At 46.7% G+C, this 23,148-nt stretch overlaps 1 protein-coding gene across 2 annotated transcripts in view; it reads left to right on the top strand.

Moving 5' to 3' along the window:
- ARMH3 (armadillo like helical domain containing 3) overlaps positions 1-23,148 on the top strand; it is a 185,901-nt gene that overhangs the window by 11,078 nt on the left and 151,675 nt on the right. For both annotated transcript variants that reach the window (XM_074959495.1, XM_074959494.1), the window contains exons 2-8: positions 7,770-7,881; positions 8,417-8,473; positions 8,634-8,780; positions 9,763-9,870; positions 10,900-10,992; positions 11,773-11,847; positions 13,043-13,129. In XM_074959495.1, coding sequence (XP_074815596.1) covers positions 7,780-7,881; positions 8,417-8,473; positions 8,634-8,780; positions 9,763-9,870; positions 10,900-10,992; positions 11,773-11,847; positions 13,043-13,129 — 669 coding nt within the window. In that variant the 5' untranslated portion in view covers positions 7,770-7,779. The remainder of the gene's footprint in view (positions 1-7,769; positions 7,882-8,416; positions 8,474-8,633; positions 8,781-9,762; positions 9,871-10,899; positions 10,993-11,772; positions 11,848-13,042; positions 13,130-23,148) is intronic.

Raw genomic sequence — 23,148 nt, 5'->3', positions numbered from 1 at the left:
AAGCAATGCTAATGCAACGTTGACGTTGCGATGTACATACCAAAGTCTGGAAATGGAAAGATATGGATCGGCCAGTAACCACAGGTTGGAAACATGGAGTTTAGAGTTGTTATAGTTAAAACCATATACAGTAATATTATTTTTGCCATTACAAGAGACATACTCTATACAATAAAGCAAAGTATGTGTTTGTGAGGGGGCTGAATTACGGCTGTGGTGGAAATCATAGTTTTAGCTGGCCAGGTTTTGTGATCAAAGCCCCAACCGTAACATTGTTAAGGTTTTTGCTTGCAATTTCTGTGGGCATTTTAGTGACAAGTTACTAATAGTGTGTTCATTTGTACGTCACAGGTTTGGTTTGCAGAACTCTGCTGTGGATTCTCAAATGAAATTAGTGATAGATGTGCTAAGCCTGCGTTTCAGAGTAACAGCCGTGTTAGTCTGTATTCGCAAAAGGAAAAGGAGTACTTGTGGCACCTTCGCGACTAACCCATTTATTTGACCATAAGCTTTCGTGAGCTACAGCTCACTTCATCGGATGCATCTTTCCACAGAATGCATCTGATGAAGTGGGCTGTAGCTCACGAAAGCTTATGGTCAAATAAATGGGTTAGTCGCTAAGGTGCCACAAGTCCTCCTTTTCCTTAAGCCTGTGTTGTGCTTGGCTGCACATTCAGCGCCAGATCATCCTGAGCCCAGTGTTGGTAGTGGGTAAACTTTGTAGTGCAGGCAAGGCTTTTATGCATGAACACTTAACTGCCATGGCTTTTATGTCCCCACTTGCATGATGCCATGTCTGTTTAGTCCCAGATGAAGTGTCCTGAATCTTTTGCTGTTGTGACGTTAGTGACTTGAACTGGGACCGCATAGAACATTGTTGCAACCAAGGTCCTGCAGTGGCACCAAATCTTGTATAAAGGGGGTCAAATAAGGTGTCTAAGATGAGGTTATGGTTTGCTGGTTAGGATTATGCAATCTGTTTGCATGTATCATTTTTGTATTTAAAGATATAAGTATTGGCTCTATACTGTCTGTTTTTCAAACTTATGCTATGCTTCTGGGTGACACCCCAGACAAGTTGGTGTCAGCTTTGCTTAGCCTGCTTGATGGCCCATTAAGGACCATCAGCTACACAACTGACCCATTGAGAGAAGGCAGACATGCCTTGTGACTCAGCAAGATGTGCAGGGACCTGCCTATGGACAAAACTCTGAGGTTTTTCTTTGCCCCAAAGACAGCTTGTCTTTGGGACAAAGAAAGCAGAGACCACATGGCAAGAGACTATAAAAACCTGCTGCAGCTCCTCCATCTTGTCTTCAGTCCTGCTTCTTACCTCTGGAGGGACTTTGCTGCACTGAAGCTTTGAACCAAGGACTGAATGACCCATCCCAGCTGGGGATGTTCTCCAGAGACTTGATTTGAACCTGCCGTTTATTCCATCACTGCTACAAACCTGAACCAAGAAGTTGGCCGTCACTGTATGTCATTGATTCCATTTCAGCACTTCTAGCTCTCATCTTTATCTTTTTCCTTTTATGAATAAAGCTTTAGATTTTAGATTCTAAAGGATTGGCAACAGCATGATTGGTGGGTAAGATCTGATTTGTATATTGACCTAGGTCTGGGGCTTGGTCCTTTGGGATCAAGAGAACCTTTTCTCTTTTACTGGGGTATTGGTTTTCATAACCATCTGTCCCCATAACGAGTGGCACTGGTGGGGGATAATGGGAAACTGGAGTGTCTAAGGGAATTGCTTGTGTGACTTGTGGTTAGCCAGTCTGGTAAAACCAAAGTCTTCTCTGTTTGGCTGGTTTGGTTTGCCTTGGTGTGCATAGAAACCCCAGCTATTGGCACTCTCAGTTGGATCCCGCCAGAGCCAGCCTCGTTACAGCTGTGCAGTGAAGTGGCTGGTGTACTAAACATTCCCATGCAGCTCTCTCTCAGCTCTGTGGGGTAGATCTCCTGGGCACTCAGCTGCTACAGCTGCGTGTTAATAGAATTGTCCCTGTGAACTCAGGAGTATGAAAATGTGTCGACGCCTTTACATCAGTAATCTGTTTGAAGGAATAGCTCTGTTAACTACAGCCAGTTAGTTCCATTGTTTAAAAAGTCTGCTAATTCAGCATCTCTATCGTGTATAAAAGTTTTCAACAACAAGATTATAGGAATGTTCAATTTTTTCTGCAGGTACTTAGAAAGCCCCCAGTAGCTAAGTGCAGCTTTTAATTTCTAAAATATCTATTTCTTGCAGCTAGATGCATCATATAATTGCATAAAATGAAAACAAAAACCCATTAGCGCTGGCTGATCGTCCTAGGTCATGAGACCAGGTGCTTTGGAATGAAAGGAGAATTGAACTTTTCTGGTTCCTCCGCATGCTCATTTGTAGTCCCTAGAATAACAAATCATAAACAAAGGCATTATTTAATTGTTGCCTCTAGCAATCTTCTGCCTGTGCTTTCCCTGTAACTTAGGTTAAGAGATGCCAAATCCCAATTCTTATCTTGACAGACTTGGAGTTTTACATGATCTCATCTTTCTGATGCTGGCCTGGCAGCAAGCACTTGTTTCACATGAGGTTTAGAATCTCCCGTCTTTCTAGACGTGTGAGAAAAGTGCTAAAACATACTGCACCTCTCACCTCTCTTTTGGTCTGCAGCATGTACATGAGTGTATTGATTCTCTACCCGCCCCTCCGCCCTTAATTTGGTGCAAGAACACAGACCCAGGAGCACTGCAAGTTAGTTTATTAGCGTTGACATTGAGATTCATTAGCTGTAATCCAATTAGAAGCACACTGACAGATGTGTTTGTGCACTGGGGCTGTGTGCTGTTTTGGATTCAGAGACTTGTGATTCCTGTTGGAGAGCTTGTTTTGGGTAATCTCATGAAAGATCTGTACTCCGGGCTCAGAGTGGCATTGGTTTTGATTTGTTTGCTAATAGAAACCTTTCTGTTTCCAATTATTTTTCCTGATTGGGGAGACATCTTATTTCCCATGACACAGTTAAAAAGAGATGGAGAGTCTCGAGGAGGGAAGCCATCAAGGTGATTTAACAATGTTTTCTTTCTAGTTTGTTTGACTTAAACTTCCCCCAGATCTTAAATGAATGGAGGGCCTGCCTGGCTATAAAAGTGCTGGTCCAATAGCCGTAAGATGTGGTTCAGTAATTACTGTGATTCACAGTACTGTGAGGCACTCCAAGCCCTGTGTCTGCAGTAAATGAAATCCAAATCTCCGTTCTGAAACAGACACCCATTAGTCATTGAAATCTGCTCTTTGAACATATCATGGAAGGAGTCTTGGAAAAGAGACGACTAAGATGGGATATGATTGAGGTCTATAAAATCATGACTGGTGTGGAGAAAGTAAATAAGGAAGTATAACACAAGAACTAGGGACCACCAAATGAAATGAATAGGCAGCAGCTTTAAAACAAACACAAGGAAGTATTTTTTCACTCACCGCACAGTCACCCTGGAACTCCTTGCCAGAGGATGTTGTGAAGGCCAAGACTATACCAGGGTTCAAAAAAGAACTAGGTACATTCATGGAGGATCGGTCCATCAGTGGCTGTTTGCCAGAAGCTGGGACTGGGCGATAGGGGATGGATCCCTTGATGATTCCCTGTTCTGTTCATTCCCTATGGGGCACCTGGCACTGGCCACTGTCGGCAGACAGGATCCTGGGCTAGATGGATCTTTGGTCTGACCCAGTCTGGCCATTCTTATGTTCTGAAGGAGTCCAGGCATTCTGCTTTGGAAGCTTAATTCCACAGCTGTCTCCATGACTGCAGACTTGGGAAGCTTGAGGGGCACCAGAAATGTACTGCAGTGCACTTACCTCTGTGCGCATAATTTATCATTGCTGACTTAGCTGCTGCAAGTGCCTGTAGGCTGCTTCAGCTCTAATCTGCCTGTGTGAGCAATGGAATTCTGTAAAACCCCCTTGGGCGGTGTGGGGAGAGTGGCAGAGAGTTCAGGAGAACGCCTGGGGTTTGAGCGAGGAGAGATACTCCGTTCCCTCCATGCGTGATGCGTAGAGACGGTGAGGAGATTGCTAAAACGTTTCAGTGTTTGCTTGGGAAATGTTTATCATATGAAGCGATGTAAATAGGTAATTTGCAATCAATACCATACACTGTGTAACGTCAGAATTGCTGTATTGATTGCAACATTAGACGCAGGGCTGTGAGTACCTCGGAAGGTTGAGGAATCGAACGCCCAGACCTTGTGGTATGTTTAACAATCGCAGAGCACACATCACTAGAGCAGGGCAATGATTGTTTCTTTATACAACAGTCAAGCTGGCACAACACAACTATCAACAGTGAACAAAGGGCAAATCATCAGCGTGAGGAAGAACCAGAACAATGAAATAGAATATTGTTAATGTAGGGAACTGGGATGTTTCCTGGGGATACGCAGGAGTGTGAGGCATCTTGCTACACCCTGCCCTTAGCTTGTGTCATGTGCCATGTGTCAGCTCCTTGACTCCACTGGCCACGGTCATCACAAGCGCTTCCCTCTGAGCCTGCCAGGCTCTGCTGTCCCTTTGCAGGTTCACAGTAGGCACACACCAACCTCCGAATGTCCAGCCCCTGGCCTGCTGAACAACCCCCAGGTTTGCTGCTCCCCAAGGAACAGTACCCTGACTGTACTAGTTACACCTGAGATCGCAGCGCCACTTGCCACACAGCACTTGGGTGTGTTGTGAAAACAAGCAAAAGCTTATTTAATAAAGAGTAGGGATTCAAATGAAAAGTAGAAATATTGGAAACAAATGGTTACATGTAAAATAGAAACAGCATTCTAGAACCTAGACTGACTGACTTAGTTACTGTTAACCCTTATACAGCTATGCTCAGCCCAAATCCTTCCAGTTTATTACAGCCAAGCTTGGCTGTGATCTTCCATTCATGAGACGTGTCATACTGTCCTCTTGTCTCCTCAGTGGAAAGATGCAGGGGGGTACCTCCCCCCCGTTGTCTTCATTGTTAACCAAGATCTCCCCTGCAGGTTGTTTTTCCCTGTGCCTCTTTCTTGTCCATTTCACAATCTCCTGATTAGCATCCAGCTTAGACTGTAGACAGGCCTCCATTGTGGAGTGGATGATACACAACCCACATGACCAGTGAGTGAGAGAGAAAAGCATTTATCCCCATCTGGTGACCTTCCTTAACTCTCAGACCATAAGAACATAATTTTCAGTATGGATACACAATTCCTTAAACAGTATCCATCCACACGTTTCACAGTGATTATGCAACCAGTGGGCTGTTGGCTCTTTGTGGAGACCTCACATGCTACCCTTTGATAAAGCCCTGGCTGGGATGATTTAACTGGGAATTGGTCCTGCTTCGAGCAGGGGGTTGGACTAGATGACCTTCTGGGGTCCCTTCCAACCCTGATATTCTATGATTCTATGATTCTATGATAAACTTAATATGCATACATCTGACCTAGGGGATCCCTGTCAAACTCTATGCACCCCCTGTGCCCTCTAACATAGAATCATAGAAGATTAGGGTTGGAAGAGACCTTGTGAGGTCATCTAGTCCAACCCCCTGCTCAAAGCAGGACCAACCCCAGCTAAATCATCCCAGCCAAGGCTTTGTCAAGCCGGGCCTTCAAAAGCTCTAAGGATGGAGATTCCACCACCTCCCTAGGTAACTCATTCCAGTGCATCACCACCCTCCTAGTGAAGCAGTTTTTCCTAATATCCAACCTAAACCTCCCCCACTGCAACTTGAGACCATTGCTCCTCGTTCTGTCATCTGCCACCACTGAGAACAGTCTAGATCCATCCTCTTTGGAACCCCCTTTCAGGTAGTTGAAAGCAGCTATCAAATCCCCCCTCATTCTTCTCTTCTGCAGACTAAACAATCCCAGTTCCCTCAACCTCTCCTCATAAGTCATGTGCCCCAGCCCCCTAATCATTTTCATTGCCCTCCGCTGGACTCTCTCCAGTTTGTCCACATCTTTTCTATAGTGGGGGGACCAAAACTGGATGCAGTAGTCCAGATGTGGCCTCTGGACTATGTGGCCTCTGGACCAGTGCCGAATAGAGGGGAATAATCACTTCCTTCGATCTGCTGGCAGTGTTCCTATTAATGCAGCCCCATATGCCCTTAACCTTCTTGGCAACAAGGGCACACTGCTGAGTCATATCCAGCTTCTCATCCACTGTAATCCCCAGGTCCTTTTCTGCAGAACTGCTGCCGAGCCATTCGGTCCCTAGTCTGTAGCGGTGCATGGAATTCTTCCTTCCTAAGTGCAGGACTCTGCACTTGTCCTTGTTGGACCTCATCAGATTTCTTTTGGCCCCATCCTCCAATTTGTCTAGGTCACTCTGGACCCTATCCGTACCCTCCAGTGTATCTACCTCTCCCCACAGTTTAGTGTCATCCACAAACTTGCTGAGGGTGCAATCCATCCCATCATCCAGATCATTAATGAAGATGTTGAACAAAAGCGGCCCCAGGACTGATCCCTGGGGCACTCTGCTTGAAACTGGCTACCAACTAGACATCGAGGCATTGATCACTACCCGTTGAACCCAACGATCTAGCCAGCTTTCTGTCCACCTTATAGTCCATTCATCTAGTTAATAGTACTCTGACTTGCTGGCAGGAATACTGTGTTGGCACCAATTGGCACCAAGCCGTTCCTGGGTTATAGAGACCCTGTTTATAATTTTGGAAAAGAAATTCCTTTTGCTCTGAGAAAGGGTCCTCTCTCATACGTAATGTTGCTAGGTATTTGTGACCATCAATTGTTAGGCATCTTGCAACCTACCTAGCTTCTGGGAACAAGGAGAGCATTTCCATTCATGGCACTCTCTCTTTCCTAACAGCTCATTAGAAACTTAGGCCCCGATCCTGTAATTGGATCTCTTGTGGCAGAACCACGTGCTTCTGTGAAGCCCCAATGATGCAGTGAAAAATCATGAATACACAGCATTTGATATGGGGGGCAAATCCTTGCAGCCCTCGCACAAGTGGGCGAACATTTTGCATTGGATTTTGGTTGGGATCTCAGCGGAGTAATGCACTGTAATGTTTGCCAACCACTTTTCCAGGAAAGAAATACAAAATAATAGATGCCGTAGAGCAGGTTGATCAGGCACTTCTTTGCTTTCATTCTCCCAGCACAAGAACAAAGGGATATTGAAGCAAATTGGTAGGCAGCAAGTTTAAATCCGATAAAAGGAATTACTTTTTCACACAGTCTGTGGAACTGATTGCCACAAGATGTCACGGAGACCAAGTGTTTAGCAAGATTATAGTAAGGACTTCTTTAAAAAAAAAAAAAAAAAAAAAAGGCGGGAAGGGACATAAGCCCTCCTGCTCCAGGCCACAAACCAACCACTGACTGACAGGTTAGGACGAAACTTTCCTTGTAAGCAGGCTATTCCATATCTAGTCTGCAGGGTTTGTTGCACCTTCCTCTGAAGCAATCTGGTGCTGGAAACTGAACTAGGATCTAGCTAGCCGGACCGTTGGTCTCAGTATCTTGTGTGGCAATTAACCCCCACCCCCCACTTCCTGCATGCTAGTGGCTGTTAGTATCTTAGCCTAGGGTATAGAGCTATCAGGGCTATGGCAGACAGAACACAGTTTGGGAGAAAAACATCCGTGCAGGGACCATCTCTTTGTATAGTACCTAGCACAGTGGGGTCCTGGCCGTGACTACAGCTCCTAGGTGCTGTGGCAATACCCCGTCACCTCCTGCTTTCTCAGTAGTTTGGTCTCTGTTCTTACGCCCAGGCTGTACACCATGGCCCAAGCAGAGAAGAAAGGCGGACTGCTCTGGAAATCTTCAGCCTCCAAGAAACTATTGAAAGAGAAGGTTGTGCTAATGTACGATGAGATCTTCATGGTAAGGACTGGGTCCCTTTTCCTTTTGTCCCTTTGGTTTGCCGAGAGAGCTCCATGTGGTGGATTCTTCTCCATGAGACAGGGCATGCTTCTGTCAAAGCCAGGCTGTCCCATAACTGTCTCAAATGACATGCCTTCCTCTGCTGCCTCCTTCAGTTTCACTGTGTGGCGGTCCCCGGGGGATCTAGAATGTGGTGGCCATGAAGTTAGGAAAGGGAGTGGCAGGCCAGGGGAGCCAATGCAGTAGGAGGAAGGGACTCCATAGTGAGGAGCTGTGAGGAATCTTCTCCTTTTTGGTTTGGGGGAGAGAATATTTCTGGGAGAAAAGAAGAAAAGCTCCTCAGGCGAGAATTGCTTCTGCAAATCCTGCTTTTGGGAATCTGTGTTGGCAATATATTGTACTTGGAGAACTCCGGTGACAGGTGAGTAACCTTGTCTTCCGGAGTCTGAACTATTTACACTGATGTTCTGTCGGTGTGCTTAGCCTTTCTCCTAGCTGTACTGTTTGTTCTCATGGGGTCTCCTTTCTCTTTCAGACGGAGGACCCCAGTAAATGCAGCCCTCGGTTCTGGGAGGAGCTTTTCCTCATGAAGGTACCGTAAGAGTTGAAAACCATCCTCTTATCTTTTGATTCACCTTTGCTTGTGTGGCCTGGGATGTGGCAGGGACTTGCTCACCTGTGGGTCTCCACTTCCTTTCAGCAGCTGGAGGAAATGCATTAATTGGCTTTTCCTTCGTTCCTTGACCTGACAGGTGAACCTGGAGTATCTAGAAAGCAAGCTGGAGTCTCTGGATGGAGAAGAGTTAATGAAGATAAAAGATAACATTAACTGTTTGTTCCAGCACTGCATCCAGGCCTTGGGAGAAGAGCACCCAATCCGAGTAGTCAATGCGTTACAGGTACCAGATCTGATGGCTAGGGAGTCCGTGTGAGTGGGCCAGTTTTCCGCTTATTGATATTGTCAAGCACCTTGCGCTAGTTTCTTTAGCGGGGCTGAGAGGCAGTGGCCTCTCACTGGTAGCTTTTATTATTTGTTCCGTTTGGAGTTTAGAGACATTCACTGTCCTATCTATCTTGGGAAATGTAAATTGCTTTTAAAATGCAAATTCTGAGTTTCTGGAATTGTGAGGAAGACCACCCGCGGTGGGGTGGGAAGGGAGGAAGGCGACGGACCCTTCAGTGCAACAGGTAACCCGGCTGGGAGCTGAAGTGTAGTCCAAGAGAAGGTTGCTTGTTCTCTCTTCCCCCCCACCTACTCCCTGCCCCTCATTGAGTTTCCTGACAGAGGAAATTAAATAAAGCTCTGGAGAAGGTGGAGTGAAGTCTGTACAAGAGACCACGCTTATTAGACAATGACTTGTCTGATGAGATTGTATCCATATCTTTAGGGACATTTGGAGCAATTTTGCTCTATGCCTTAGAAATATATTTTTTTAAAGGAACACCAACAATTGCTAAACAGAGTGTCAGGTGCTGCCCTGGCCTGAGCGTCCCCTTCTGGGCCTTGGCAGTTACACTTCTCTGGTTGTAAATGTGTCTGTCTCCCTTGTTGGTGTGTGGGGCACCCATGCAAGCTGAGGAAACTGTCTGACTGTACAGGTGAAGCAGTGAGAATGGCTGTCTGCATGGTGCTGTCAAATGCGCACACTGGAAAAATATGTATTTTCTCTAATCTCCGAGTTCTCCCAATCTGAGGAGTTACATAGAACAACGGGAAGGGAAGAGTTCAGACAGTAGTGGGATCTAAATTGATGATGGCCCTTGAAGCATCTGTTCTTTGTCGGTCCTGGGAGCAGGGCTTGGAATGGATTTTGGGGGGCGAGTCGTAGGTGTGGCCTGACATCCTGCACTCAGCTGCTTCATTCCCTCTTCCCTTCACAGACGTTATGTGCCCTGATTCGTGGTGTCCATCAGAAGAACAAATCTACCTCTGGGTTTGACATCATAAACATGCTCATGGGCTTCGACAGAGCAGAGCTGTGCATGAAGGTAAGGGTCCTGGCGTCAGAGGAGCAGCTTGCTGCTCGTCAGCCCTGTCCTGCGGGGATGTCCTCTGTAGACAGTTGCCGTTATGAAGAAGTGCCTGTGCGTGTGTGAACACTGAAGCAAATTATTAAATGCAGCTGCCCCGTGTATTCTGCCTGCCAAAGGCCCAGCACAAGGGCACTTGTAATTCATTACAAATCTAACATAATGATGGAGGGAGGTCATTCCTTTCCGTTCACGCCAATGTTTTGATTCCTGGATTGTCATGAATAGAATTTAAGGCCAGAAGGGATTGTTAGATTATCTAGTCTGACCTGCTGTATAACGCAGGCTGGAAAATTCCACCCAGTTACCCCAGTATCGAGTCCAAGCGCTGGGGGTAGCAATCTTTTTGGTGCTCCGATTTCCCTCGGTACAGCTGGGTGGGTGGGAACTTAGACAGCATAAACTCAGCCAGCGTCTGACCTTTGAATCTTTTACTAGTGAGTGTAGTTGCTTGAACAGTGTTTAACTATCCACAGGCAAGCTCTGTCCTGCTGCTAGGCTGCTCAGGTACACATGTCTGGTTTATAGCAGTCAGAGGTCAGAATGCCGCTGTTCATGCTGGCATCTGATCTGTAAATCAGTTACAAGGTGGGGAGGCTCTTCAGGGGATTGGAACGTACATTACTTTTGAGTGCCAGCTCCTGTCATGGGGGTGATGGAAGGGGACAGTTTAATAAGGCGCTCTGTGTCTCAGTTATGGAGTAACCCTTCTGTGAATAATAAGATTTGATGGTTAGCTGTGGAACAGCTCCAGTGAGGTGGTGGGATAACTGGGCAAATGTGCTGTAAGGACTGATGTGATCCAGCAAGTTAACGTCACATGTGGCCTAGATTTTGGCTGGTACCAGTTCCTCCCTGGCTCCTGACAAGGCTGAGCTGGGGGGAAGGGTTTAGTGTTGTTCAGCATTTGGTAGCCAGACTGGCGTGCTATACGTAACCTGATGGATTCAGATCGCGAAGGCTTATTGTGACTGTGTCCTTCCGCAGAATCTGATGGAGAGCTTGGACTCGCTGCTTTGTGCAGAAGGCTCCGAAAGCCTGAAGAGTTTGTGTCTGAAGCTGCTTCTCTGCTTGGTAACGGTAAATAACACAAAACTGAAGTTTCGCTTAGAAACCTTGATGGGCAGGTATGCCGGCGAACTGACCAAAGGACGGGGAGGATCTGTGAGTGCAGAGGACAAAGTGTGGTACAGGGTCTGGTTGCTGGAAGTGCTGCTTCTAGAATGATCTTTCTTCCTGGGCTGACATTGCAGTGTCAGTTGATCAGTGTCTTTAATGGCCACGTGTCATTTCCAGAATTGTTCCTTTAGAGAGCAGCTACGTTAAAGAGCCCCGGGTGGCAGCCCTGTGGGGTTTGGAAGGGCTGCAGGCTAGCGAAGGGCTGTCCTGTCCTGAGGCACAGATGTGCTCTTCGATTGGCACTGGGATGATTCCAGGCCGGCTCAGCCATCTCCACCCTTGCAAGGGGAAGGGGCCTGGGGCTGGGAGCTGTTACTCTTTCTGTGGTAGTGTGATGAGTATGTAAGGAAGTTGGTGTGTCCCTGGGACAGTGAGTTACACACAGCAGCGTGGAAGTTTCCTGTGTTGCACAGAGTCTGAGACGCTCCTGGCAGATGCAGTGACTGGGGTGCACACAAGAAAGGAGTCGGGGTGCTGGGAGGAGGGTGAGTCTGCACGGCTATTCCCACTTTGCTCTGCTCTCGTCCTACCTGGACTCTTGCCTTGCTGAGAGCACATGAACTTAGAGCATCTGTTCAGTAGGGGAACGTGCCTGTTTCCGTGCACACTGGAGGCAGGTACAGAACGTTAGGGATTATGGAGCTTCAGTCAGTGTTTTAAAAAGCCTTTGATTGCTTTCAGGTGACAGACAATATCAGCCAGAACACAATCCTGGAATATGTGATGATTAACAGTATATTTGAAGCTATTTTACAGGTAAGTGTTTCTCATCTCTGGCTGGTTAGGTCTTTTCCCATAGTGCCAGACTTTTATCGGTGCATTTACTGTTAAGTGCTTTAAATACAACAGAGGTTTGCTGGTGTTACATGTCAACCTCTTACTCCTAGCTCGGTGGTAGATTTTATAATGCTGCCACCTCCTTATGCCGGTCTATTGGTTTCAGTCACTGTTGGGCTTTTAAGATTGTCACACTTGTGTCTTTTGTGCTCAGAAAGCAGGTGAATAGCTCTGTGGGTCTAATTTCATGGAAGATTTCTAGACTAGAGGAACTTATTATGACAGTCAGCCTGGGTATTTCCAGCAATTTTCTCCCCTTTGGTATGGTGTGCTTTTTAGGAGAAGTATTTGAGTGTGTCCTGGCAATACACTGAGATACTGTCACATCCAGTGGTGGGTGATGCTGTGGCTGCGACATTTTGCTCTCTCTAAGCCTGTGTACATAACTGGCTCTCTCTGGTTTCTTATATGCATTGCAATTCACTGTTTTAAATCTCATACATAGGGCCCTACCAAATTCACGGTCCATTTTGGTAAATATCACGGTCATAGCATTAAAAAAATCTTCAATTTCATGGTTTCAGATATTTAAATCTTAAATTTCACAGTGTTGTAAGCGTGGGCGTCCTCACCCAAAAGAGGGTCAGGCGGGGGGTTGCAAGGCTATTGTAGGGGGGGTTGCGGTATTGCCACCCTTACTTCTGCGCTGCCGTCAGAGCTGGGCGGCTGGAGAGCGGCAGCTGCTGGCCAGGAGCCCAGCTCTGAAGTCGGTGGCACTGCCACCAGCAGTGGAGAAGTAAGGTTGGCAATATCCTACCATGCCACCCTTACTTCTGCACTGATGCTGGTGGTGGCGGCGCTGCTTTCTGGGCCGGGTGCCTGGCCGGGAGCCACCGCTCGCCAGCCGCCCAGCTCTGAAGGCAGCTCTGAAGTAAGGGTAGCAACATCGCGGCTCCTCTACTATAGCCAGACTTTACAGGGGAGACCAGATTTCATCATTTGTGACGCTTTTTTCATGGCTGTGAATTTGGTAGGGCCCTACTCATACGTCACTTAGCGCATAATATGCTGATATGTTACATATTGTTCTGCTTGGCCTTGCTTCTTCAGGAAACTAGCTATGTTTCATAGTCAACTACTGGGTAACATGATGCATTCCTGCTTCTTGTTTCAGATTCTGTCCAACCCACCTAGTCGCCGGGAGCATGGTTATGACGCTGTTGTCCTTCTTGCTTTGCTAGTTAACTACAGAAAGTATGAGGTAGGTGTTGGGTGCAGAGAGCCATTTCGTTACGCTGATGTCTTTCTTCAGCCAGTTTGTCCTTGGGATGCGAGCCCTTAGTGAGTGCTAAAATATACTTGTAAAGGCCAGCCACTGCTCAGACAGCTTGATACCTCTTTAAACCCTCCTTTTATTTGCTGTTTCGAGAACAGTCCTTGGTGCTGTGAGACTAAAATCTGTTTCCTCTCAGAAGGTGGGCTCTCTATTGCGTGAGTCCGCACTGGCTGGCTGTTGTAAGGTTCTGCACAAGAGCTGCAGTGTTGCCATCCATACAATTTCTAGAAAAAGGCATTGAAACGTTTAGCAGGGTAAAAACGGACAATTACAGGAGCTGGGCACAACATCTGCATGTTCATTGGCAGAGAATGTGTCAGTAATTTCTCCATCCCATTTTGACAGTATCTGTTTATATGTTTCTTTTACATGTACGTGTATATCCAAAGGTGCAGGTGTTCAAACAGTTATTTATATACAAGTACAAAGGAAAGCTGTTCAGGGGATTTGCACTTTATCTATGGAAATACTTTACTTTGATTTGCAGGAAGGCCTCTTGAAAGAATCGTTAATGTATAGCGTGCGTGTGTGAGTAAAATATATTTTCTCCAAAGAGAAGCAAGTTGTTATAGAGTTGCCTTGGGTTTCAGACCCCGGACATGTGATTTGGAGCTGACTGTCAAGTCAAAAGAACTTAGAACTCTCCGGAGCAATGCCGGTCATGTGACTAGAGGATGAGCTGAAATGTCACAGCTACAACTCCTTAGGAGAATGAGAAATGTGGCTCTGCATCTCTCTGATTGCCGCCGCCTTCTCAAGAAACATAATTCTCCTTTCCTTTTCCAAGCTGGGATGCTGTATTTAGTAAACTGCTTGTGTTTCTACAAAGTTTTTTTTCTACTGATCTTATTCTTGAGAGAGAAAATGAAAGAAATGTTAAAATACATGTGAAATGTCAGTGCCTCTTTACATGAGGCATGATGATATAATTGTCTGTCTTAAGAGTTTTCCTTAATGTCGGGATTTTGAATTTAATTGTTTGGAAACATGAGTTCTGGACTCTTAAGTTTTGCACTAATCATGAAATACAGATATGTTTCTATCTGACCTCATTCCTGACTGAGGAAGAGAGAGTATATATTAAGGTTTCCTTGTGTGTGTTCATATTGCTGTAGTGTTTACAATATGCTCGGAGCTAATCAGATGCAGACGAAGACTCAGAGGAAGAATGACGTATCAAAATGAAATGCAGGGGGAATTTAGGCAATTTCTCAAGTTAGAATTTGGCTGGGACACTAAGGCTGATGAATCAGTGTTTACTAAAAGTGTCAAATTGTGATAGGCTTCTGTTTTGCCTTAAAATTCTGTGTAATACAATACAGCACCAACACCAGCATCACAAAAGTAAAGCTTGATCAACTTAAAGATGGCAACATGAATCAGCTTTGTTACACATGGTGCAGCTAGTGATGCCTATAATTAAGATTGCTGAGCACTTTCTATTATAAGATCATGTTTTCAGTTGTTTATAACTTTGCCATTTATAAACTTTACCTGTTTCCAGGCTGGGTGTCTGCCTCAGGCTGAATTTCCTTTTTTTAAGGATTCAGTCATTTCCTACACAACGTTAGGGAAAAATACATTGTTTTGCCCATTTAAAACAGTTCCTGTAATTGTTCTGTTGATAAGCGGCTCTGCTTTAGAGCAGGTATTGAAATTTGGCTGTGGTGCCTTTCACCATCTCCATGAAACTCTGCCCACATCTGACCAATTTATAAGCCTCTGAAAATCTCTATTTGCACATGCTCAGCAGAAGTTTGTTAGTGGCAGCTAAAGTCTCCAAAGAGTCTGTCTGCACTGAGCATGCTCCAACTCCACATAGCTCCTGATCATCCCTGCAGACCACCTGAGCTTGATGCAGCCCAGGGATGCAGGGGCTGAGCAGGATTCGTCCTGCGATAACTCTCCGGGCTGCCGGGGGTCACTATTGTGCTAGTCACCAGAACTGAGAACAGGGAGAGCCATGCTGTCGGTGCCACCTGCTAGTGCCCAGGCAACAACAAGGAGGAGGAGAACGGAGCAGCCTAACTCACTTGCAGATAGGTGAGGAGCAGGGCAGGGGGCAGGGACAGGAGTTGGGGGCGGGATGGATAGGACCAGTGGGGGCAGACAGGGATATGGGGGAATCAAGGACAAAAGGTTCTATAACCATCAGAACACACATCTAGTCCGTGGAATTGAATCATGGATTCCTGAGTCTGAACACTCCTCTGCTGTCTAGCAAGTGACTAGGAATCCCACTGGCAAAATGTCTTTCCCCCTCTACCTAGAGCAGGGGTGGGCAAACCATGGCCCGTGGGCTGGATCCAGCCCGTCAGGGCTTTGGGTCCGGCCCGCGGGATTGCCCCCCGTGGTGCCGCAGGCTCTGCACCACTCTCAGAAGCGGCCGGCACCACGTCCCTGGGGTCGGGGGGCGGGGGGGGAAGAAGAGCTCTGTGCGTTGCCCTTGCCTCCAGGCACCGCCCCCCGCAGCTCCTATTGGCCGGGAGCGGGGAACCGCGGCCAATGGGAGCTTCGGGGGAGGTACCTGGAGGTGCGACAAGAGCAGTGCGTAGAGCCCTGTGGCCCCCCCGCCTCTCCCAGGGGCCGCGCAGGGACATGGTGTTGGCCACTTCCTGGCGCGGTGTGGGTCCCCGGTGCGCACTGCTGCCACCCTGGAACCGCTTTAGGTAAGCGGCGCTGGGCCGGAGCCTGGACCCTCCTGCACCCCAACTACCTGCTCTGAGCCCCCTGCTGCACCCCCGTGCACCACAACTCCTTGCCCTGAGCCCCCTGTCACACCCCGCACCGCTCCTGCACCCCAACCCCCTGCCCTGAGCTCCCTCCCGCAGTCTGCACCCCTCCTGCACCCCTGCCCTGAGCCCCCTCCTGCACTCCGCACCCCTCTTGCACCCCAACCCCTTTCTTTGAGCCCCCTCATAAACCCCGCACCCCTCCTCTGCCTCAATCCCTTGCCGTGAGCCCGTTCCTGCATACCACAGCCTCTCACACACTCGGCACCCCAATCCCCTGCCCCAGCCCTGCATACAATTTCTCCACCCAGATGTGGCCCTTGGCCCAAAAAGTTTGCCAACCCCTGACCTAGAGGATAACAGCTTACTACTGCTACCAGTTATTCATGTAGCACAAGTGGTGGACATCTGTGCTGTGAGCCAACAAGTTCCAGCTCTGTGTTCTGTAGAACCCTGTATGCCCAGGTGTTGCAGTGCATCTCCTCAGCCATGTGGGGTATTGTGAGCACATCAGACTTCTCCTCTGCTCTCTGCACTGGCTTCCCATGGACTAGAAAGTCAAAGCCGAGATCTCGATCCTTACCTCAGGATGCCCCAGTCTAGCACGTCTGAAAGAGCCTAATGCTCTGATTGAAGACTGTAGCTGACAGCCCCGCTCCTTAGGCAGACTGGAACCTTTTACCATAAGAAGTTGGTGTTTTCATGGGGATCAGCCCAGGACCATGGAATGAACTCTCCCAGAAACTAAGGACCAGCCACCTCCCCCCACCTTCTCCTTCCAGTTCAGGGGGCATGTCTTCAGCTTGCCTCCTCTCATGTAAACACAGAGCAGCATGGACATTAACACCCCGCCCTACTGAAACAGAACACTCCACAACACACACAGTTCTTCTCCCAGGAGCGAATGAGAGAGAACTGTCCATGGGTGGAGATGGTAGCCGTATCGCTTGATGTGCAGCTGGAAGGTGCTCAGGTATTGCAGAGATTAGGGTGAGCTAAGAACCTGTATGGAACAGGATAGTGGGCCTGCTCTGACCCATGTGGGGTTCAGTGTGGTTCCGCATTATGGAATTTGTTTTTCCAGTCAGCTCTTTAAAAACCATAGGAAATTACACACAAAAACATTGCCTCTATATAAATCCCTGGTATGCCCACAGCTTGCATACTGTGTGCAGATGTGGTCGCCCATCTCAAAAAAGATGTACTGGAATTGGAAAAGGTTCAGAAAAGGGCAAGAAAAATGATTAGGGGTATGGAACAACTGCAATATGAGGAGAGATTAGTAAGACTGGGACTTTTCAGCTTGGAAAAGAGACGACTAAGGGGGGATATGATTGAGGTCTATAAAATCATGACTGATGTGGAGAAAGTAAATAAGGAAGTGTTATTTACTCCTTGTCGTAACACAAGAACTAGGGGTTACCCAATGAAATTAATAGGCAGCAGATTTAAAACAAACAAAAGGAAGTATTTTTTAACACAATGCACAGTCAACCTATGGAACTCCTTGCCAGAGGATGTTGTGAAGACCAAGACTATAACTGGGTTGAAAAAAGAACTAGATAAGTTCCTGGAGGATAGGTCCATCAATGACCAGTAGCCAGGATGAGCAGGGATGGTGTCCCTAACCTCTGTTTGCCAGAAGCTGAGAATGGGCGACAAGGGATGGATCACTTGAGGATTCCCTGTTCTGTTCATTCCCTCTGGGGCACTGACACTGGCCACTGTTGGAAGACAGGACACTGGGCTAGATGGACCTTTGGTCTGACCCAGTCTGGCTGTTCTTATGTTCATTAAAAGAATAATAAGCTTGCAAAGCATTCAGAAGCTAGGAGATGACAGAATTTAGTTTGCCTGTGCAATCTGAATTCAGCCTCCTTGTGTATACATTATCGTACAGTCTTTAATTACATGATCACATGCTATTTCTTCCATAGGACCCTGCCTCATTTAGTGCACAGGATGGACTTGTTCTGGGCATGAATCAGGGTTGTGTAGTGGAGGAGACTGTTGTCTGTAGGACCCCTGCTTCATTCGTTGGAAAAATTGGAAAGTGTGCAGTGAACGTGGTAGAGTGTTGCAGGATGAAAAAAGATGGTCTCTCGGTGAAGGCAGTCGAATGCTGCCCTGGAGAGCTGGATTCTGTCCCTGCCCCGCCACAGAGTTCCTGTGAGTGCGGGGCTGTTCTTAAACCAGACTTTCCACAGGGGGTCACTAACTGTTTGTTCCTCATTTTCTGGGTGCCTGACTTAGCCCCAAGGGTCTGATTTGCAGAAGTGCTGAGCACTCGCAGCCGCAGCTGAAGTTGGCGGGGGCTGTGAACATATAAAGTGTCACACCATGCGACGTACGCTGCAAAATCAGGCCCTAGGCATCTCAAGTTGGGCATCCAACATGAATGAATTGCTGACATTCTCTTCTTAATCAGCCTGAGGCAGACATCCGGCATGGAAAATTTCAGCCCAAACAAAGTTTGGCAAAGTTAAAAGCAACTGAAAGCAGGGTCATCTTATGGGTAGTGTCAGGCAGCCTTCTGTGTTCCCAGCTCTGCCTGCAGCAATTATCCTGGCTGTGTGGGAGACTAGCCATCTTTCCCTTGCCTTACTTGGGCGTTTTTAGAGTTTGGATTGTTTGGTGCTTGGCTGTCAGCACGTCAAATTGTTTCATGGCTTATTTTCCTTTGCATTCCTGCCTGTTTCTTTGACTATATTACTGTTTATCAGTGCCCTTTTATTTTGTGTCTCGTAGGTTGCTAAATTGTTGTTCCATTTGCTTAAGGAAATCTAATTGGGCTGAGAATTGATTAGTTGCCTATGGTTTTGTGGGTGTCTCTAAAGAAAGCACCACTGTGTTTGTATGAGCATGTTCTTTCAGATTTCTGGGATCTCTGTTTCCTAGTCTTTACACCTCCATGTGGAATATCCGTCCAAGATTTCATAACCAATGCAGCTGCACTATATATCTCCGTTCTCTGATTAGCTGCTGTTATAGGAACTGAAGAGATGTGTATTCTTTATGCAGAACTATAAAGGGACAAAGTCTGCCTGAAATCTAGTCGTGTTCAGAAACAGAGTTTAAAGTAGTTTCAGGTACGATACCTGCCCAAGTCCCTCTGTCACTCCTGGTAGTTTTATAATCATTCTTATTTCAGAGAAAATATTTCACTCTCCCTTGTTGCTCTGTGAAAGACCCATGTGAACAGGGGAAATTAAATCATTGACTACACAAGGGAGGCAATGAGACTAGCTATACGCGGGCCTGTCAAAGGTAGAAAATAAACTTGGGCAGAGAGGGAGAATAATGTTTTTTCTCTAATCTGTACTATTTCTAGCCATCTGACGTGTTACTTGTGAGGGTAGGAGATGAAAAAATGAAATTCAGGACTTAAGTTGATATATCCCTTTAAAAAACCACATCAACTTGAAAAATCACCTTTCTGCGTGGAAATGTTGTGCCTACTAGAGTTACAAACGTTGCCTAAGATGAGGAGAACTGAAAGATGTTAGCAAAAATATTTTTCTCTTTTGCATTGTTTACTGTTTGCGTGGCTAGAGCCTTGCAACTCTGCAGATATCCGTGGACCATGTTTGAGGATCGCAGATGGCTGTGAATCCAAATTTTATATCTAGCACCCTACAAATCTGCAGATATCCACTTTATATCCGCAGACCGTGTTTGCAGAAACAGTTTGTATCCGTGCAGGGCTCGGTGCATGGCAGCGCTTTGATGTGTCTAGTGAGTTTCACTGATCCCAACTAATCAATCGCTGGTTGAAAAGACCCTTTAGCAAGGAGGGAGCAGGAAACCTGTTATCACATCTTTTGAAAGGGAATTTGAAAAGGAGAGTCGGAGCACATGCTGTTTGATAGGAGCTCTGTCAGAAACGTGAATGATTTGAAATTGGTCTGTTTAGAAAGATGAGTTACCCGTCACATTTTCTTACGCGACAGGGGAGTCACTGGTTTTGAGGGGAGTCAAACATTTGAAGGGGGTTTATTTCTCAGTTTGTTTCGGTTCCTCTGCTTCTCTAATTAGCTGGTAGTGTTACTATGGTTGTTAGCTGCAAAACTCTCATGCAATCCCCAGCCTAAAAGAAGTCAGTTGGTTCTGCTTTTTCCTCTCCCAGCCCTGGGATATTTTGGTCTCTCTCTCAGCTTTGTATATCTCCTGCAGCTGTTGAGCTTTCAGCGTAGTTGAGGAGTTGGGCTCTTGAGCTGTTCCCTGCCCCTAGCCCCAGTGTTGACTGAAGAGTGGCATGGGGAATACCAAGGCCCCATGTAAACAAGGCACACTCCTCTTCTCTCTCCACTCCCCTGCTTGCACCAAGGAGCTTGGAGGCTCCACTTAGCTTGCTGGGTGACTCCTTTCTCCCCTGATTCCTCCTTTCTCTGTTGCCCTGTGGCTGCAGCTACTTGGTGGTTGCAGTAGCAGTGAGGGAGCTAGGGTCTAAAACTGTGCCCCCTAGTGCCCATAGGGAGATGAATGGCTCTGCCCCCACTCATTACTCGGGCCAGAGTTCCCTGCCGAGAGGGCCTGGCTGCAGAGCGAGGCCCTCTGGCTGGGGAGAGGGTGAATTGCAGGGGTGGCTGTACAGCTGTGTGATTCCACCACGACCTGCAGCGAATGCATAAATGAATGGACTCTGGATTGCATTTGCATGACTAACTTTAACATTGTTGGGATTGTATGGATTTAGTCTGTATTTCTCCTTTGTTTTCTTAGTGAAGAATTTCTGGTTTCCATTGGTTTGTTAAGTAGCTGGGTGGTCAGTGCATGAGCCGCTTTCGCTCTGCTACGCTTCTGGAGGAATCGAGAATGGTTTTGGTCACTTAGTTGCATAGGTTCTGCTCCGCTGAGGTTGTAGCCGCCCTGTCCTTATGAGGTTCCCTGACTGTGTTTATTTCTGCTTCTGTATGATTTCTCAGTAATTGATTTAGGTAGCCTATAAGAGATGTCCCTTGAGTGTGTCTCATCTCCAGGAGTGAGGCTCTAACTCCTGTCTGGCAAATAGAGTGAGTGCTGCAATGCTTGTTCTGTGAAGGTCGTGGTTAGAAAAGATCAGCTTCCTCCGGAGTGCTGGGGTAATATTTTTCTGTTTTCTCTCAGGAGAGGCAGTCGGAAGCTGAAGATCTATCTCAGCCCCCCGTACTGCACCAGTGATGTTCTAATGGCTTCTCAGTACTTCTAGCTTACTAGAAATGCTTCCTACCTAGCTTCTGAGGCGGGAACCCACGGGTGGAGATAGGAAAATGGCAGATGTAATTTATTTACTCTCCTAAAACTTGAGCAAAAGTCTCTTGCAGGAGAAAATAAAGGACACACTGAAACTGTGGGGAGAGGTGAGCGAGGAATGCCAGGAAGGCCTAATGTAAATGGGTATCTGGGCAACTCGCTGTCAATTCAGACAGATCATAGTGTGAGCTAATGCACACCGAAAGGAAGAAATGGAATTACTCAGATACATGGGTGGGTTCAGAATGAGTTGTAACTTCTCAGAGTAGGGGACGGTTCTATAATTCACTGTGGGCAGCTCAGGGAAATAGTCTTCTCTGTGTGCTGTGACAGTCCTCAGAAATGGGAGTGAGGGAATAGAGAATAACACCATTATATATACCAACGGGAGGTGTGTGTCTAGATTGCTGTGTCCCAAGTGATCACCTCATCTTGTTAAAGGCTTTCGAGTAAAAGGAGAAGCTCAGAGAAGGGCAGTGAAAATTAATTAGACACACGAGAAGGGGCTTCCTTGTGAGGAGAAGTTAAAATGATTTGGTCTCTCTAGTTTGGAAAGGTGTGAATAAGGAGAGAGGTGACAGAGGTCTAGAAAGTGATACTAGGTGTTGAGAAGACTGTTCTCCTTGTTTCCCATCCTTCTAGTAGTAGAGCAAGAGAATATGTGAACTTAGCACACTCAAGAAAAGTAAAGGTAAAAGGAAATGATTGTCAGATGCATATAATCAGCAACTGGTGGAACTCACTGCTGCAGGATGTTACTGAAGCAAAGATTCTATTTAGTTTTTGAAGATTATACTTATATGAAGAATGGTATATGCAGTTATTCAAAAGGCTCTTTCCTCCAGCCTGAAAGCATAAGCTGGGGTCAGGAAATTTCCGTTCTTTTCCCATGAGGTAGTGTTGCTCAGTGAGGTGCACTGTGGGGGTTTTCTGCCATTGTCTCAAACATATAGTACTGGACGCTATTGGAGACAGGATACCAGGTTACCCGGATCATTGGTCTGTCCTAATATACCATCTCCTCTGGGTTTAAACTCCTAAATATAACTGAAGAGGAAAATTAATTGTCATGAAGCTGAAAGCTTGGGAGTGGGCTCGGCTCTACCCTGCCCTGTTCCTGACTCACTGTGTGACCTTGAGCAAGGCACTGCATCTCTGACAAGCTAGTTGTAAAGTTGGGTAACTCAGTGAGAAAATGTTTGATAAATCGAGGCTGCATCTGAAGGATCTTTGCTGCGTATTTATAACCTTCCCCTGCCCCTTTTTTGTTTGTTTGAGCCAGTCCCAAATTGCCTTGGCTAGTCTCTGCATTGACAGGGGTAAACAACTTGGCATAAACAAACATATTTTACTAACGAAAAATGCTATTTAAAATATTAGTGGCTTCTCTACAGGGGCTTAGTCTGGACATTTCCTTCAACTGGGAGTTCAGATGACCATAAGAATGGCCATAGTGGGCCAGGCCAAAGGTCCATCTAGCCCAGGATCCTGTCTTCCGACAGTGGCTAGAGCCAGGTGCTTCAGAGGGAATGAACAGAACAGGGAAGTTATTGAGTGATCCATCCCCTGTTGTGCAGTCCCAGATTCTGGCAGTCAAAGGTTTAGAGACACCCAGAGCATGGGGTTGCATCCCCGACTACCTTGGCTAATAGCCATTGATGGACCTATCCTCCAGGAACGTATTTAATTCTTTTCTGAACACAGTTATACTTTTGGCCTTCACAACATCCCCTGGCAAGGAGTTCCACAGGTTGACTGTGCATCATGTGGAGACGTACTTCCTTGTATTATTTGTTTTAAACCTGCTGCCTATTAATTTCATCGGGTAACCTCTGGTTCTTGTGTTATGTGACGGGATAAATAACACTTCCCTATTCACTTGCTCCACACCAGTCATGATTTTATAGACCTCTATGATATCCCCCCTTAGTCGTCTCTTTTCTAAACTGAGCAACCCCAGTCTTTTTAATGTCTCCTCAT

Source organism: Natator depressus, chromosome 7 (genome assembly GCF_965152275.1).
Source record: "Natator depressus isolate rNatDep1 chromosome 7, rNatDep2.hap1, whole genome shotgun sequence".
NCBI classification, from domain to species: domain Eukaryota; kingdom Metazoa; phylum Chordata; order Testudines; family Cheloniidae; genus Natator; species Natator depressus.
Note: the sequence above shows the minus strand (reverse complement) of the source record. Positions and strands in the feature narration are given on the sequence as shown.